Source organism: Ictidomys tridecemlineatus, chromosome 9 (genome assembly GCF_052094955.1).
Source record: "Ictidomys tridecemlineatus isolate mIctTri1 chromosome 9, mIctTri1.hap1, whole genome shotgun sequence".
In the NCBI taxonomy this organism is placed as follows: Eukaryota; Metazoa; Chordata; class Mammalia; order Rodentia; family Sciuridae; genus Ictidomys; species Ictidomys tridecemlineatus.
In genome coordinates this window covers 63,181,594-63,199,770 of record NC_135485.1, presented here as the reverse complement: position 1 = coordinate 63,199,770, position 18,177 = coordinate 63,181,594, and the positions used below count along the sequence as shown (strand labels likewise).

Sequence of the window (18,177 nt, the reverse complement as noted above, 5' to 3'; positions counted from 1 at the left end):
GACCAGTAGAAGTAACTTAGTTGTGTGACAACAAACAGGAAGGTCTAAGGTCTAGAGAGAGTAATCTTATATACAGGCCACTGAATCTCCCTCCAAGGGGCCCAGGAGTCATGTAGAGACACCTAGACAAGAAAACAGCCTCCTCCTCCCCCTAACATCCTTCTCTAGACTAATGCCACAGATCCAGTTTGTTAGAACTGCTCTTTTGGGGGTGTGATCTCAGTCCCAGAGAAATTTATAATCTAAAGTAGAATAGAAAAACTCAAATATGTAGGACTGCCCTCAAATGCAAGTAAATTATAAACAGCAAAAGTAAGCCCACAAGGAGATGCATGAACTCTAAGAATGACTACACAATCAAATGCTGGAACCAGCCAGGCCTGGTGGTTCAGGCTTGAAATTCCAGTTACTCAGGAGGCCGAGGCAGGAAGATCCTAAGTTCAAGCCATCTTCAGAAACTTAGCAAGACCCTGTCCCCAGCCCTCAAAAATAAATAAATAAAAGTAGCCACATGGGAATGCCTTCTTTGCAAGGGGCTTGCAAATAAGAATCAGATATTACATTATCCAAGCACTCTTCACCTACCTCTTCACTTATGTTTGTTATAATTCTCTAGATCACATTCTTACACAGATGCTAAAACCTGAGTTTCCAATTTGATCTAAACTATTATTAAAATAATTTATACTAACAACAAAGGACAGTACATGCTGTTTTGCACATTAAACCCTTAAAGTAATAATGTATAATGCTAATGTACTGTATATAATACGAACGGCAATGCTAAGTTTAAAAAAAAAGTCTTTAAAAGGTAAATCAATACAATGAAGCCCAAGATTTACCCGATAGGTGTCTCGAGAAAAGAGACCAATTGAAGGAAGGCAGAGATGAAGCTCCTACTCATCATGGGACAGCTCACTGATCAAAATGACAGGTAAAACTGCTTCAACTATTTATAGTTCTCTCTCTTATACCCCTTCCACAAGTGTACAACTGATCTCATTGCTATTAAATGCATCTGGTACAGGTTCACTGTGACTCTTTTGTCCTTAACTAACCATCACCTATGGTCTGACCTGCATGATCATCCCAATAACATTAAGTCTCCCTCTGCTATACTCCCACGTCATTGGTGTATATGTGTACATATAGAGTGATGTAAAGGGTACCATGATGGAGAAAAATGAAGAGAATAAAGTTTTTTTCAGTGTTATTCCCATTCACAACCTTGAAGGACTGGTAAATGGAGAGGAAGGTGGGTCATGTGGCTGTTTCTTTTTTATAAAACTATTGTATTTCAAGAATTCTCACTTAAGAAATATGTTGATACTATCAGGCCCAACTCCTCTCCTGAAGTATATAGTGTAATATGTCTGAGCTGAGCACAGTGGGATGTACTTGTAGTTCCAGCTACTTGGAGGATCACTTGAGCCCAAGGAGCTCCAGGCCTGCCTGAGCAATACAGTAAGACTCCACTTCAAAAAAAAAAAAAAAAAAAAAAGGGAAGGAAGGAGGAAGAAAGCCCAATTACTCACCTAAAGTAATATCTGTTAGAAACAAGATGTTGTTGGTTGAGCATCCAATGCTATTTGCAATCTTTTTGTAACTCTCACTCTCTACTTTGTGTCCAATTTTGGTATCAAAGTGACCATCAAAAAGCTGAACAAAGAGAGGAGAAACACTAACTCTATTATAAGTACACTTGCAACACACTAAATCCCTTTTATTTAGTATCCTTTCCCTCTGAATCTCATGACAATCATAGTGGCTTCACTCATTCAGTAAATATTTATTGAAAATCTACTTAATAGAGGACTTTATAGAGGCTCCAAAAGGTAAATATAAAGATTTCACAGTAAAAAACATTTGGATGAGCTGAATGTGGTAGTACACAGCTGTAATCCAAGCTATTAAAGAAGCTGAGGTAGGATGTTCACAAGTTTGAGGCCAGCCCCAGCAATTTAACAAGACCCTATCTAAAAATAAAAATTTTAAAAAAAGAACTGGGGATGTAGTAGCTCAGTGCCCCTGGGTTCAATCCCCAGCACTAAAACAAAACAAAATAAAGAATCCAATTGGTTTTCATTAGCACTTCCAAACTTATCTAAAATATACATGTCCTACAGTCTACTTTAAAAACGCTATATGTAAACTACATATTAGATTGGGCTGGATTTTCCTCTGTGAAAGGTTCTAAATATTACCCTTTTGATCCTAGAATGAAAAGATTTCTCTAATTATCACTTGCTAATTTTATCAACAGTAGTTAAAGTAAGTCCATATTTATATTCAGCTATTATGATGTAATCTTCTGAATGTCTTCAGAACTCTTCACAATCTAAGTCTAAAGAGGACACAAAACCAAATTAAGGCAATATTAAGATTTAACTTTTAAAAAATGTTAAGATTGGTCTTTGCATGCTTCCTCTCTGTTTGATTTATTTAGTAACCAAAGAAGATTTTTTTATTATTGAACTCAGTAGATAATTATGATGTCCAATTATGATGTCCTATCTACTTTCACCTTATTATTGCCTATTTCATTAGTTAGAGCAGAAAAGTTTATATCTGTATTCAGAAAACAGTCTTAAATTATTAAAGAATTTCATTATTTGTTATAAGATGTTCAATTTCTTTCTTTAGTATTTTGTGGGTTTTTTTTTTTTTTTCCCATCCTCGGGATTGAACCCAGGGCTTTATGCATGCAAGGCAAGCACTCTACTAACTGAGTTATATCCCCAGTCCCCTATAGTGTTCTGTACTTTTCATTGCAGAGTCTTTCATCTCTTTTGTTGATTATCAAGTATTTTATTTTTTATTTTTTGAAGCTATTGTGAATGGAGTAGTTTTCTAATTTCTCTTTCAAAGGATTAATCACTGATGTATACAATGCATTTGATTTATGGGTATTGATTTTATATCCTGATACTTTACTGAATTCATTTATTAATTCTAGAAGTTTTCTGGTACAAAGGGAGGGAGGGAAGGGGAGGGAAGAAGTCATGGGGGCAGGAAAGATGGTGGAATGTGATGGACATTATACTAGGTACATGTATGACTGCACATAAGTTTCGATGCTATATTGTGCACAATCAGAGAAATGAAAAGTTGTGCTGCAATTGTGTACAATACAACAAAATGAATTCTGCTATCATATATATACCTAACTAAAACAAAGAAACTAATAAAAAAAAAAGTAGGGAAGTACTCAAGTGAGAATATGACAACCTCCAAAGCCAAAGTATTCTCTGTACACAGCAGGGGCTCAATAAATATTTATTTTAGGGCTGGGGATGCAGCTCAGTGATAAAGCATTTGCTTGCCTAGTGTGCACAAGGTCCTTGGCTCAATTTCAGCACAATGGGGAAAAAAAAAAAAGAATAACAACAACAAAAAATGAAGTCTTTATGTATTTCTTAGCATTGTGCATGATCCTATTTTGCATATTTATTTATTTATTTGAGGGTGGGGAGGTACCAGGTATTGAACTCAGGGGCCCTTGGCCACTGAGACATATCCCCAGCCCTATTTTGTATTTTATTTAGAGACGGGGTCTCACTGAATTGTTTAGTGTCTTGCTATTGCTGAGACTGGCTTTGAACTCTCGATCCTCCTGTCTCAGCCTCATGAACCTCTGGGATTGCAGGCCACCGTGGCCAGCTTGCATCTTTATTTTTTTTCAAGACAGTAAATTTTACTTCATATAGAGGAAATTATATATTCAATAACAAAAGTGACTGTTTTCTTTTTACCTTTTTTTTTTTTTTAAAACAATCAAAAGAAGCATTCCATTAGTTTCTTTTGAGTTGTTGATTTCCTAACACTGGCAAGATAACTGATTTATTGAGGATGTATTCCTGAATACGCTAACTCATGTATACCTATTTTTACACACATATAATAGCTGGTTCAAGGACTATCCTCATCAGTATCCTTAGGGTGGATGTTTATAAAAGCAAATTCCAGGTTCCTCCTTCCAGACCTGCCAATTAAGATTTGCTAGGAAGGAGCCAGGAGCAGTTGCACATGCCTATAATCCCAGCAGCTTTGGAGGCTGAGACAGAGGACCACACATTCAAAGCTAGCCTCAGCCTCAGCAACCTAGAGATGCCCTAAGCAACTTAGTGAAATCTTGTCTCAACATAAAAAATAAAAAGGGATATGGCTCAGTGGTTAAGTGTCCCTGGGTTCAATCCCCACTACAAAAAAAAAAAAAAAAAAAAAAGCTAGGAAGCAGGGACCAGGAATATACCTTTTTAATATAAACTCTGCAGGTAAACCCACAAAAATGTTTGAGACTTTGATCAAAAAACTAGCACCAAACAAAACATTTCTCCCTTCACTATAATGTATTCAAGTTTTTCTACTTCTCTTTACAATCTGTCAGCATGTACAAAGGTAATTATCTGAATGATTTAGTTTATACTGTAGTACATTCCTTTTATTATTTTGTGCTTTGATAGTATCAAAACAAAGCAAACTAAGTAACCTACCTCAAGAATATTCCCCTCTGTAGAATGCCCAAATAATAGTTTCTGAGCCTCCACACTTCCAGAAGAATAGATATACACCTTCATTCCATCTTCTCTCCACTTCCTGACTGCTGGAACTACATCTTCAAAGAACCTGGAGGGAAAACTACAAAATTAAACTGCAGGAACACATCATTAGTCAGATGAAAACCAGAGAAAAGAGATGACACAATCTTCTCTATTTGTGCTCAAATGGTAACATTACGAACCAACTCTACATAGAGTGTGAACTCCTGTGGTTCTAATAAATGTTACTAGAGTTCCAAGATCACACAGCAGATTATATGGAACAATTTGACAATGTAAAGGGATTACAGGTAAACGAAGGAAATAAGAAAGTGGGTTTTTAAATTGTTAAGGAAGTGGGGAGGAGAATAGGAAGGACAATAGAATTAATTGGACATAACTTTCCTAGCCTTGTATTTGAATACATGACCAGGGTTACTCCATATCATGTACAACCACAAGAATAGGATCCTAATTAGAATAAGTTATACTCCATGTATGTATAATATGCCAAAATACATTCCACTGTCATGTATGTATATCTCAAAAGAACAAAATAAACTGTGTTTTAAAAGTTGTTAAAGAACTTAAAAGCAAAAACCAAAACATTCTAATTAAAACTACATTGTAATATAATTTTTGATGTAATTAATGAAAAGAAAAGGCTAATTTATGTCCACTGTGCTTTAAGACATGGAACTAGAAATATGTTCATCCAAAACAATGAGGGAAAAAAAAAAAGTCTGGGGGCTCAATGCTACAAATCTATAAGCTAGATAATGGAATTAATTTTTTAAAGAACTCAGAAAGTCTACAGTTTTACACAGAAAAAACAAACAAAAAACTTTATTCTGAACAAATCAATTAAGAGACTTGACAGTATTTGATTTTTTGATTCCCGACATTCCACGTCTCCTATTGATTCTACAGTTTTTGCCATATTTAGTGGTCAAAATAATATCCTGGGAACTAAGTAAAAAGAAAAGTAAAAGAACCTGCGATGTGGAACCAATTCTTCTTTTTAAAGAACCAAAAGAAAGGCCAACTACTGGGAAAACAATCTCTTGGCTTCACACTTTTGAATGTTTTATAGATTAAGCCAGCTGAATATTCCCAGATCACTGGCATATCCTGAAATCCCAGTATATCCTTTAAAAAGGCACATGATGTTTATCATATAAAGGAATGACATCTCATTTGACAGAAATACAAAATAAATATAGGTAGCGGTAAACAAGTCTTGGATCCAAAGGTTTTCTTATTAAGAATTTCTCAGCAATATGATACTCTAGAGCCTCCTTAGGCAAAGAATATCAGGAACCCCTTAACCAAGACTCACAGGATCTGTGGAAAACACTTGCAAGAGCATAGCTAGCAAAAGTGGCAGTGCTGACATTTTGTGTAATCCCAAAATAACGGGCTCATAATTCACAGTATTCTCTTTTTCTAACAAGGCAAAAATGCAGGTGATCTGTTGGTTCTGAGGAAATAGACCAATAGTGCTGTCACTCGTATGCTAAGAATCCAATATGACTTAGTTCAAGGAAGTCATCATTTTCTAGGAAGTTGTTTTAAACTGGGTCTAAAATTAACTTCAACCATCCACAAAGCCAGACATGAACATCTTGGGATACAGCTGAGTAAAATCCTTTCAGCTCAGCTTTGAAAAACAAAACAGCTCATTTGTTAGATTAAAACAATGCTAATGTGTCCATTTTACTAACAATGTGGCTTATAATGGAGAGAGAAGACTAATGAGAAACATATTTAGTGAAATATTTTAGTCACTTGAGCACATACTCTGCTTTCATGTGTCCAGCTGTGAATGCTGCCCTCCACATGTGGCCCTGCAGTTGTTTGAGTGCTGTGGTCTTTCGGTCCAGAGACATCTGCCAGCACACATTATCTACAACGGCCTGGATTATCTGTTGTAGTTCATCTACCCCATTTCCAGATGCTGCAGGGATTGGAATAGCCCCATCCAGGTGGGCATCTTCTTCAGCCTTTAAATTGGAAACAACATGAAGTTTGTTTCTTGCATAGTTTTTAAAAAAGTCATTAAAAATGAGCCCCCCAAACCAGGCAGATAAATTTTCTCCAGTCATCATAAGCCCTAGCAAATGATTCCTAAGAGAATGACCTCTAAAAGAAATGGGATTATAATTAATAAGTTTATATTACCTGTCCTAGATTGCTAAAGCTGAAATTTAAATCAAAAGGCATACTATATGTGAGGAGAATGAGCACATAATTATAAGAACAACTGTCTTTTTTTGTTCACTCATTAGGATCAGCAAACCAGGATTTTCAATTGCATCTGATCATTTTCTCTGTACTATAACTAATTTAAAGTAGAAACAGAAAATCTCATAAGTTAGTTTATGGCTAGACTTAATGAAAAGAAACTAGTGAAGTAATGCAATTGGTTCACATTCAGCCTACTATAATCTCCCACATCTTACAAAAACCCTAAAGCTACTTAGAATAACCTTGTGACAATGCAATCCTAATAAGGGAAGCCAGGCATGATGGTGCACATTTAATCCCAGCAGAATAATTACAAGTTCAACACCAGGTTTGGCAAATCAGTTAGAGCTTGTCTCAAAATAATATAGCCTAGAGATAAAATGCTCCTGGCGCTCCTGGGTTCAATCCCCAGCGCTGTTTCTTAAAAAAAGCAAAGAGCGCATGTGAGTCTGGGATGGGGATTATGTATGCATGTTTCAAGAACAAGGTTGAGAAAAGAAGGTAATCACTGGGGGGTGGGGGGGAGGATACTTCAGATCAACCCTGAGTTATCCAGAAAATTCAACAAACCCAAATATCCCATGATTCAAAGAACATGACTATAGTTCCTAAACTGTAATATTAAATAGCAGAATTATAGAGAGCACTCTATAATATCCAGTGTAGGAAAACTAACTGCCAGTTACTGCTGCTCCTCATGGTTGATCTTTGCCACTAAAGCAATTCCGGTAAGAAAATCAAGAGAACAGAAGATGCATAGCACACAATGTGAAAGAAGAACACAGAATGAGGACTGAGTAAGAGAAGAGGCAGGATGAAGTACATGCCACCAAGGTGAGTCTGAAGGGCAGGCCTAGGGTGAGATGGGTAAGAAGTGTGGCATGTGGGCTGGGGATGTGGCTCAAGCGGTAGCGCGCTCGTCTGGCATGCATGCGGCCCGGGTTCGATCCTCAGCACCACATACCAACAAAGATGTTGTGTCCGTCGAGAACTAAAAATAAATATTAAAAATTCTCTCTCTCTGTCTCTCTCTCTCTCTCTCCTCTCTCACTCTCTCTTTAAAAAAAAAAAAAAAAGAAGTGTGGCATGTGTCAGGGTGTGAGGATGCAGGAGCACTGTAAAATGGGTGGTAAGGACTCATGCCCTGAGGCAGTAGAGTGGAAAATGATAAGAAGCTGTCACTTGGAGACATTAATGAAATATGCAATGAGATTGCATAAAACCTTTTGCATTCTACCCAGAAAGGGCTTCATTTTATTAATGAATAATATGTTCATGTAATTTAAACAGCTTTTGAAAGAGACAATTTTATAGACAACAATCTGCCATGATCTGGCACCTTAATTATGTACTGTGAATTCCTAAATTGGCAAGTCACTACAACTTTCTTCCCTTGTGAATTGAGGGCATTGATTTTACAGTATGCTCAGAGAACGTTCTAAGACTCTAGGCATCCTCAACTATAAGACACAGGAGAATGTGTGAGAGAAAATATTCCAACCTGTTTTCTCAAAAGATTGACATCCTGCTGGCACTCCTCTTCTTCCCAATGTGTCTGCAGATACTCTTTAACATTTTCTTTGATGTAAGGAAATAAAATGTCCTGGATAAATGAGTAAAACAAAGAATTTTAGCTTTTGCCAGTTGTGTGATGAGATCCAGTTCTTCTATATAATCTCACCTTAGCTAATTTTAACAGATAAATCAATGGAACTTAGCAAAAATTTGCTGTTATGAGTGGGACAGAGACAGAGACCAAGAAACGCGAACTATACCATGAGCTGGTAAATTACAACTCTAGAGCCAAATTTGGTATACTGCTACATTCATTTATTTACACAGTGTTTCTGGCTATTTAGTAGGCCATAATGGCAGAAATGGGGATATGGACCAAGACAATATGGCCTGCAAAATCCAAAATATTTACTACTTGGTCCATTACCAAAAAAAAAAGGATACCAACTTCTGAACTATGTTCCTAGAGCACAGATCTTTGAGGGCATGGACTGAGTGTGTCTTGTTCCCAATGATACCCCCAATGCACAGTGCTGAAAAATGACAAATGGCTGCTGAAAAAAATGACACCCTATAACAAGTATTTAAAAAAAAAATGTGATCGGGCTGGGGATGTGGCTCAAGCAGTAGTGTGCTCGTCTGGCATGCGTGCAGCGCTGGGTTCGATCCTCAGCACCACATACAAATAAAGATGTTGTGTCCGCCTAAAAAATAAATATTAAAAAATTCTCTTTCTTTTAAAAAAAATCTGATCACTACAATTCTTTCTTTGTAAGAAAGTATTATGTAAAACAATTCACTAATAAACAATCTATCAGCAACATATGCTCTGCAAATGACTTTTCTTTGGTCAAAATTTTATTATCTGGTACTGCAGATTAATTGTACCCAGATCCCTATTCATGCCAAGCACAAACTCAACCAATGAGCTACACCTTTAGTACTCTCTCTAGTCAAAATGTTTATATTTTTATAAACAAATATAGTATATATATCTTTTCAAATCAAACTGTGGCACATTTGACAATATTTTTCAGTATCTACTTTGTGCCAAGATATGCTAATTCTTGAGCAGATCATGGAGAAGTGGATTTAGATGATAAGGAAAACAGTTCCTCACTGACAGTAAGGTTAAGAAGCCAGTCAGGTAGTGCAACACACTGTGGGACAATGGGTGAGGTAAACGGTACAGCAGAATGTTGTATAAAATCAAGGTATAATAGCCCAAACAGTTTTAGGAATAACATGCCTAAAAAGACAAGCTGTGAGTGTAGAACACAAGTACACACTGCAGAGAAGACCCTACACTTTGGGAGAATCTATAATTGAATTCAAGAAAGCTTCTTATTTTTAAATTCATTCACTCATTTATTCAAATATTTGCTGAATGACTCATATAAACAAGCCAGGTGGTAAGAATCAGAAATATAATCATGAGTAAAAACCACCCATGAGCAGGCCTGTAAACCCAGTGGCTCCAGAGCTAGCTTCACCAGCACGAGGCCCTCATAAATTCAGTGGGACCCTGTCTCTAAATAAAATACAAAATAGGGCTAGGGATGTAGCTCAGTGGTGGAGTTCAATCCCTGGTACCCCCCCGCTCCCCCCCCCCAAAACCCCAAACCAAACAAACACCAACCAAAAAAAAAAAAAAAAACAAAAAAAAAAAACACTACACAGATTCAACGTAATCCCTATCAAAATACCAATGACATTTTTCAGAGAACTAGAAATAACAGTGATGAAATTCATTTGGAAAAATAAGAAACCCAGAATAACCAAGAAATCCTAGGGAGAAGAGCAAGTTGGATATCACAATATGTTGCTTCAAATTATACTACAGACCCATAATAATAAAAAACAGCATGGTACTGGCACCAAAACAGACATGAAGATCAATGGAACAGAATAAAAGACACAGAGATAAATCCACATAAATATAGGCCCAACATTCTATCATGTAGGCTTATGAACTGACTTTCTTAAGCAGACTCGTAAAGTATAAGAAGTAAAATCAAGAATCAACAAATGGGATGGTATCAAACTTAAAAGCTTCTTCACAGCAAAGGAAACAATCAAGAGCATGAAGAGAAAGCCTATAGAATAGAAGAAAATCTCTGCCACCTGCACCTCAGATATAGCATTAATCTCCAGGATATATAAAGAAAACAAAAGTTTAACAACAAAAAACCAAATAACCCAATTAATAAATGGGCAAAAGGAACTGAACAGACACTTCACAGAAGAAGAAATACGACAGACCAACAAATATATGAAAAAATGTTCAACATCCTTAACAATTAGAGAAATACAAATTAAAACTACACTGAGATTTCATCTAACTCCAGTCAGAATGGTAACAATCAAGAAAACAGTAACAATAAATGTTGGAGAAGATGTGGGCAAGAGGGTACACTCATACATTGCTGTGGGATTGCAAATTGGTGCAACCTTTCTGGAAAGCAGTATGAAGATTCCTCAGAAAACTTGGAATGGAACCATCATTTGACCCACCTATTCCACTCCTTGTTTATACTGAAAGGACTTAAATGCAGTGACATACCCACATCAATGTTTATAGCAGCTCAATCCACAATAGCTTGGCTATGGAATCAACCTAGGTGACCTACAATAGATGAATGGATAAAGAAAATGTAGTATATATACACAATAGAATATTACTCAGCCATAAAAAAAGAGTGCCTTTACGACATGCCATAAAATGGATGGATCTGGAAACTATCAGGCTAAATGAAATAAGCTAATCTCCCCAAATCAAAAGTCAAATGTTTTGATATGTGGATGCTAACACACAATAGGTGTGGAGAATAGAAGTTCAGTAGGTTAGAGGGGAACGAAGGGAAGATAGTCGAGATAGGAATAGGAGAGACAGTGGAATGAATCTGACATAAATTTCATATGTATATATATGAAGACACTACAGTGAGAAAGGTTACTTGCAGAGTTCACACAAAGTCCAAAGACCACACCACACAACTCAATCTCACGCAAGAGATTTAGTCAGTGGCCCGAAGCAAACCAACAAGGCTGTCCCTCTGAGGAGAGCAGCAGTCAGTTGGCAATCACAGAGCAGCTTTATAGTCCACAAGAGAAATTTCATAAGCTGCTTAGGAGTTGTGTCATAGCTGGAGTGGGGTTGATCCTTTAGCAGGCACTTTCTTACCAGAATTTAAGCAGCACTGCCTCAGAATCAAAACTTTGGAGCCTCTAGATAAAATGGTTCCCAACCTAAAATGGTGAATCTGATGCCAATATAGCGAATCTCTACATCATGTACAACCATAAGACTGGGATCCTACTTTGAATAAGATGTACTCCACGTTTGTAGAAATAAGTCAAATCATCCTCTACTGTCATGTATAAGAACAAAAATTAAAAAAAAAAAGTAATCACATTAGAAAATACTGTTTTAAGCAGGATTTTTTTTTTTTTTTTTTAAAAATCTGACTCTTCATTTTTAAACTCAGCACACCAAGGTTTATAACTCTTGGTGTGTTTTTCTGCCCATGTAGTCTGAAAGATCCTTTAAGAAAGCAATCGCACTGTCAAAAAAGATAATAATAATAATTTTCCTAAGTCCCAGACACTCTAAGCCCCTAGATGAGAAGAAAACCAATTTAAAAGTGTTTTATTTTATGGGGTGTGGTCATAGAAGCACAGTACTAACAACAGTGGGCCTCAGCTCTCCAAAATGTTTATCTGTGGACTTTGCAAAATTCATTAAATCTTCTAGTTCTAAAATATGTGAAATAGTAAAATTTAAAATCTTACTGATTCACCTCTGATAAGATGATGCAAGCTTACGATTAAATAATGTCAAAATAATAATAATTATTGCCCATTCCATATGCAATAAAATTGTGTAAAGAAAATTTAGTCATTAAGAACAAACAAACAAACAAAAACCCCAAAACAAAAATTTGTTGCTTTCTCCCCAACCTTACCCACAGAAAAATTTTAGGCTTAAAAAATTATTGGGGGGTGGGGGTGCTGGGGTTGTGGCTCATCCGTAGAGCACTTGCCTAGCATGTGTGAGGCACTGGGTTCCATCCTCAGCACCACATAAAAATTAATAAACCAAAGATATTCCATCCAGATCCCCCCCCTCAAATCTAGAAGCCAGGTGTTGTGGCACACCCCTGTAATCTGAGCAGTTTGGGAGGCCGAGAGGCAAGTTTAGCCTGAGCAAAAGCAAGGTGCTAAGCAACTCAGTGAGACCCTGTCTCTAAATAAAATACCAAAAAGGGCTAGGGATGTGACTCAGTTGTCAAGTGACCCTGAGTTCAATCCCCAGTACCACCCCCACCAAATAATAATTCCACAAACAGTGGGTGTGGTGGAGCACACCTATAATCCTAGCTAGTTGGGAGGCTGAGATGGAGGGATTGTAAAATCCAGGCAAGCCTGGGTAACTTAGCAAGACCCTGTCTCAAAATCAAATAAAAAGGGCTGGAGATGTAGATTCAGAGGCAGAGTACTTGCCCAACATATGCAAAGCCCTTAACTGCAAAAATAATTCCAGAAATATCTGTGATTACAATTGCTTTAACTTCAGTTATAATCCACTTATAACTTTCAAACAGTCTAGTATGAACAAATGCTGCAATTAATCCAGGATTCTATAAATAAGTGAGTATTTTTAATGCACCCAACATCTAAAGGGTTGTTAGGGTTTAGCAGTATACATGTAAGAAAACGTTAGAAAATTAAAAAGAGAGTTTGCCCTTCAGAGAATTATGAATAAATTCCATTAAATGCTGAAGGGGATACTATATAAACAGCAATTTATATTACTTTCTGAAAATCTAATTAAAGAAGTTACCTCATAAAAGTTTAAAGTCAAAATGTGGATGAACTTTGTGGTCAAGTGGTTGTTTCAATGAGAAAGTCATGGAATCAATAAAAATAAAATCGTTATAATGATAATATTTATTCAAATTTCCTTTGGAAAAAAATAGGTAATAAAGTTTCCTCCAAAGAATAGTACTTAAAAGCCAGGAGCAGTGGTGCATGCCTGTAATCCCGCAGCTTGGGCACAGACAATTCAGAATTGTGAGTTCAAAGCCAGCCTCAGCAACAGCAAGGCACTAAGCAACTCAGTGAGACCCTGTCTCTAAAAAAATACAAAAGAGGGCTGGGGTCAAGTGCCTCTGAGTTTAATCCCTGGTACAAAAAAAAAAAAAAAGAATAATACTTAAAGTACAGCTATTTAAAATAAAAAACTATTCCAAGTTTTCCAAGGAATCTCCATACTGCTTTCCATATTGGATGCATCAATTTGCAGTCCCACCAGCATTGTATGAGTGTGCCTTTTTCCTCATAGCCTTGCCAACACTTATTGTTGTTTGTCTTCATAATAGCTGCCATTCTGACTGGAGTGAGATGGAATCTTAGAGTAGTTTTGATTTGCATTTTTCTAATTGCTAGAGATAATGATCATTTTTTCATATATTTGTTGATTGACTGAATATCCTCTTCTGAGAAGTGTCTGTTTATGTCCTTGGCCCATTTATTAATTGGGTTATTTGTTTTTTTTTTTTTGGTGTTTAGTTTTTTGAGTTCTTTATATACCTAGAGATTAGTGTTCTATCTGATGTGTGAGGGGTAAAATTTGCTCCAAAGATGTAGGCTCTCTATTCACCTTGCAGATTGTTTCTTTTGCTGAGAAGAAAACTTTTTAGTTTGAGTCCATTCCATTTATTGATTTTTGGTTTTAATTCTTGCACTACAGGAGTTTTATTAAGGAAGTTCAGGCCTCACTTGGAATGGAACCACCATTTGACCCAGCTATCCCTCTCCTCAGTCCATACCCAAAGGATTTAAAAACAGTATACTACAGGGACACAGCCACATCAATGTTTACAGCAGCACAATTCACAATAGCTAAACCGTGGAACTAACCTAAATGTCCTTCAGTAGATGAATGGATAAAAACAATGTGGCACTTATGCAAATGGAATATTACTCAGAAATAAAAGAGAATAAAATCATGGCATTTGCAGGTAAATGAATGCAGATGGAGAAGATAATGCTAAGTTAGCCAATCCCCAAAACACAAATGGCGAATATTTTCTCTGATAATATGGTGACTCACAGTTGGGTAGGGAGAGGGAGCACGGGAAGAATTGACGAACTCTAGAGAGGGCAGAGGGGTGGGTGGAGGGGAGAGGGGAGAGGGCAGGGGGTTAACAATGATGGAGGAATGTGATGGACATCATTATCCAAAGTACATGTATGAAGACATGAATGGTGTGAACATACTTTATATACAGATATGAAAAAATTGTGTTCTATATGTGTAGTAAGAATTGTGATGCATTCTGCTGTCATGTATTTAAAAAACAAAAGCAATTAAAAAATAAAATGAAATAAAACTACTTAAAAAAGTATTCCAAGGGAAACATGAAGTGCAAATGTTTTTAGTATTTAAGAACTTAAAATTTTAAAAGCAATAGTGAAGATTATTTCATTATTCTCAGAGGAAAAAAGGAAAGGAAAAATAACTGGCTTGTTCTTAACAATAAATTGCATACTCTGGATAAAAAAATGTGATATGTATTTATACAATAAAGTTTTATTCTACCATAAAGAACAAAGTTATGTCATTTGCAGGAAAATGGATGGAACTACAAAGCATTATGTTAAGTGAAATAATGCCAGATTCAGAAAGTCAACCATTCTGTCTTCTCTCATATGTAGAAAGTAGAAAGAAAGAAAGAAAAAAAGGTGGGAGGTGGGAATTTCACAAATTTAGAAGGGAGACCAAACAGAGGACAGGAGGAAGGAAGTGAAAGGGGGAGGTACTAGGGAATAAAATTGATCATATTATGTTATGTTTATGTACAAATGTCACAATGAATCCTACTATTATGTATAATTATAATGTACCACATTCTTGGCTGGGTATGGTGGCATATGCCTGTAATCCAAGTGGCTCAGGAGGCTAATGAAGGAGGATTCCAAGTTGGAAGTGGCCAGCCTCAGCAACTTAGCAAGACCCCATCTTGAATGAATAAAAGAGTTAGGGATTTACCTCAGTGGTAAAACACCTCTGGGCTCAATCTCTAGTACCCCTAAAATAAAAGATCAATAAATAAAAATTTTAAAAAATGAGGGGAAACTTGAATGCAATTGATGATTATAGTCAAGTCATCTCTAGCTATTAGAATTTAGTAAAACCCAAATTTCAAATCAGAATAGCTAGACTGTACCCTCAAGAGAAAAGAGTCCCATCAACACAGGTAGTGAATCAGCTGTGATATGATAAATCTGAAGAAAAATTATATTTGGGTCAAGCCATGCTTCCCTACTAGGTCGAAGTCAGTTTAAGTCACTTTCTTGGATGAGATTCCCATTTAACATCTTTCTCTGTGATTAAGGAAAACATCCTATTTTTCACATAGGAGTTTAGTGTCAGATACCTATAGCAATAATATTAGGGAGACTTAATAAATCAGGTTTTAAATTTACCTATACTGATCTTTCATGAACTAGTTAAAAAACATTTCCCAGAGCCAGACAACTTTTTATTTCCTGAAACCGTGGTCATGGGAGGGTGAGCTAGGCAGCTGAATAGTCTTTCTGGGTGATATAACCTCCATCTCTACCATGCTATGACTGCACTAGCCACATCTGTGACTATGATTCACATAATTAAATTCACAAGGGATATGCTACTCTTAAGTCAGGAGTGTGGTAGAATCTAAATGCACTTAAATGGCATAAAAATAAATGTCACCCTGCTAGTTAAGAAATAGCAAAAACTATGTGTTTGGGAATGATTCTAATATCTGGATCTCTTTGACCCTTCTTTGTGTTGTTACTCTTAAGTCACAAGTACTCAAAAGTATCCTTGTCAGGAATAAATAAACAACACTGTACTTTCTTCCTTAGGGCAGGGTTCATTGTAAATCAAGAAGCTGAGAAGTTAAAAAAAAAAAAAAAAAAAAAGGGTAGTCTCATTTCCAGTCTGTTCTCAATAGAAAGGAAAAGGGGATGATTGTTAGTAATAAAACCTAGTATTTTAAATAATCTTGTTAAAGTAATATACTTAATTTTTCTCAATAAGTTTTAATAGTTTATTAATAACTTTCTTAAAACTATTAGCTTATTAATACAATTAATAGTTTTTTCTATTTCCTTAAAAGTTTAATAGGCAAAACATTATTATCATGTTTTAATAAATCATTATCATAAATTATTATTATAAGGATTAGATAATTTAACAAGCTCTGTAGATGTCTTTAGTTCCTTTCTATCAGATTTACCCTCATTTGACCATTGTCTCTAAAATATGGTCACTTGCCACTGAAAAACAAAAGCCTGGCCAAATGTGGTGCAGTATACCTGTAATCCCAAGAATAGGGAGGCTGAGGTAGGAGGATCAAATTTCAAGGCCAGCCTCAACAACGGAGACAGCCTCAGATGCTTAACAAGATCCTGTCTCAAAATAAAGAGGTCTGGAGATGTATTAGTGGTAAAACACCCCTGGGGTTCAATTCCCAAGTACTGGGGTGGGGAGGGGGTTAGGGGAAAGGGAAAAAAAAGCCGGTAGATGTGGTCTAATCAGTGAAGAATGAAGTAGACCTGCCATCTCATTATGGCTTTACTTTACTTGGACTAATGATGTAGTCTGGTACAAAGGCTAGCTAGTTTTACTGTGACTTTTTAAATTGTTTTCATTATTAAAACTCTCTTAAAATGATTTCCCAAGACTTGCTTGAACCCTTTTAACAACCAGCATTTATTATTTCTTGGAATGGTCCATACCTATTTCTAGCAGTTGCAGTATTAGAACTATTCCTTAAATATCCTTTCAAAGACTAGATTCAAAACTATTAAGAAGTTTCAGTGTTCTGGCAGCTCCCTGAGACCACAGGTGCTCAGAAATCATAACTCTACTGATCCTATCCTCCTAAGGTAAATGGGAAGGAACCCCCAATGTATGTTCCTTTGAAAACTGAAGTCTTTAGAAATAAACATTTGATTTCAACATCCACATTCAAAATGAATAAATGTGTTGTTGATAAGACAAAAAAAGTGTCTTATAAATTCCACTATGGAGATTAAATTGTAATTAAAGATAACTGTCATCTAATTAAGTGTAATGAATCACAAGTGAACAAGAGGAAGGTTATCAAGGAGGCAAGTAATTGGAATAAGGTTTTTAAAAAGCAGCTCAAAAAAGAATGTCAGTGTCTCCAGTGAGTTTCAGAGGGAGAATCTGACTGGCCCAGGGACTTAGACTCTAATAATGGAAGGGAAGAAAAGGAATTCACATTGTCTCCTTGAATTCACCTAACATCCCTGCAAGGTGATGTCTTATAACAGATGAAACATTCAAAGCAGTTTCACTGCTGGCACAAATGTAAATCCACGACTCAAACCCAAGTTTATCAAATGCCAATATCAAGGCAAACCCACTCACATATGTGGGCAGATGACTTCAAGAAGTTACTAGAACCAATTCCCTTGATTTTGATACCACATTCATTTTTTTAATGTAGCTTTGATCTCTCCAAGAGATTCTGCATGGTGGCACAGGCTGGTAGTCACAGCTAATTGGGAGGCTGATGCAGAAGGATCACTAGAGCCCAGGCCAGCCTGGGAAACATAGGTAGAACCCACCTCAAAAAATTAAAAAAATGAGATTTTTGGTTTGTCAGGCATTTCTGTTATATTTCCAATAAAACAATAGTAATAATAGCAACAGTATTTCCCCTTAGTCTTGTTCAAAACTTTGCCAAACACCTTGTTCTTTAAGCTAAAACTCCAGCTCCTAACCACTGTCTTACCATCCTCCATTAGCACCACAATCTTACAAATGAAGCAAAGTGCTAAAGAACTATCTAGAGTT

The 18,177-nt window shown here is 36.3% G+C and overlaps 1 protein-coding gene across 1 annotated transcript in view; it reads right to left on the bottom strand.

Annotated features, from left to right (window-relative positions):
- Enoph1 (enolase-phosphatase 1) overlaps window positions 1-18,177 on the bottom strand; it is a 28,197-nt gene that overhangs the window by 4,921 nt on the left and 5,099 nt on the right. The window contains exons 2-5 of the mRNA XM_005339322.5: window positions 8,287-8,388; window positions 6,339-6,541; window positions 4,494-4,626; window positions 1,536-1,659 (exon numbers count right to left, since the gene is read on the bottom strand). Of these exons, the coding sequence (XP_005339379.1) occupies window positions 1,536-1,659; window positions 4,494-4,626; window positions 6,339-6,541; window positions 8,287-8,388 (562 nt within the window). The remainder of the gene's footprint in view (window positions 1-1,535; window positions 1,660-4,493; window positions 4,627-6,338; window positions 6,542-8,286; window positions 8,389-18,177) is intronic.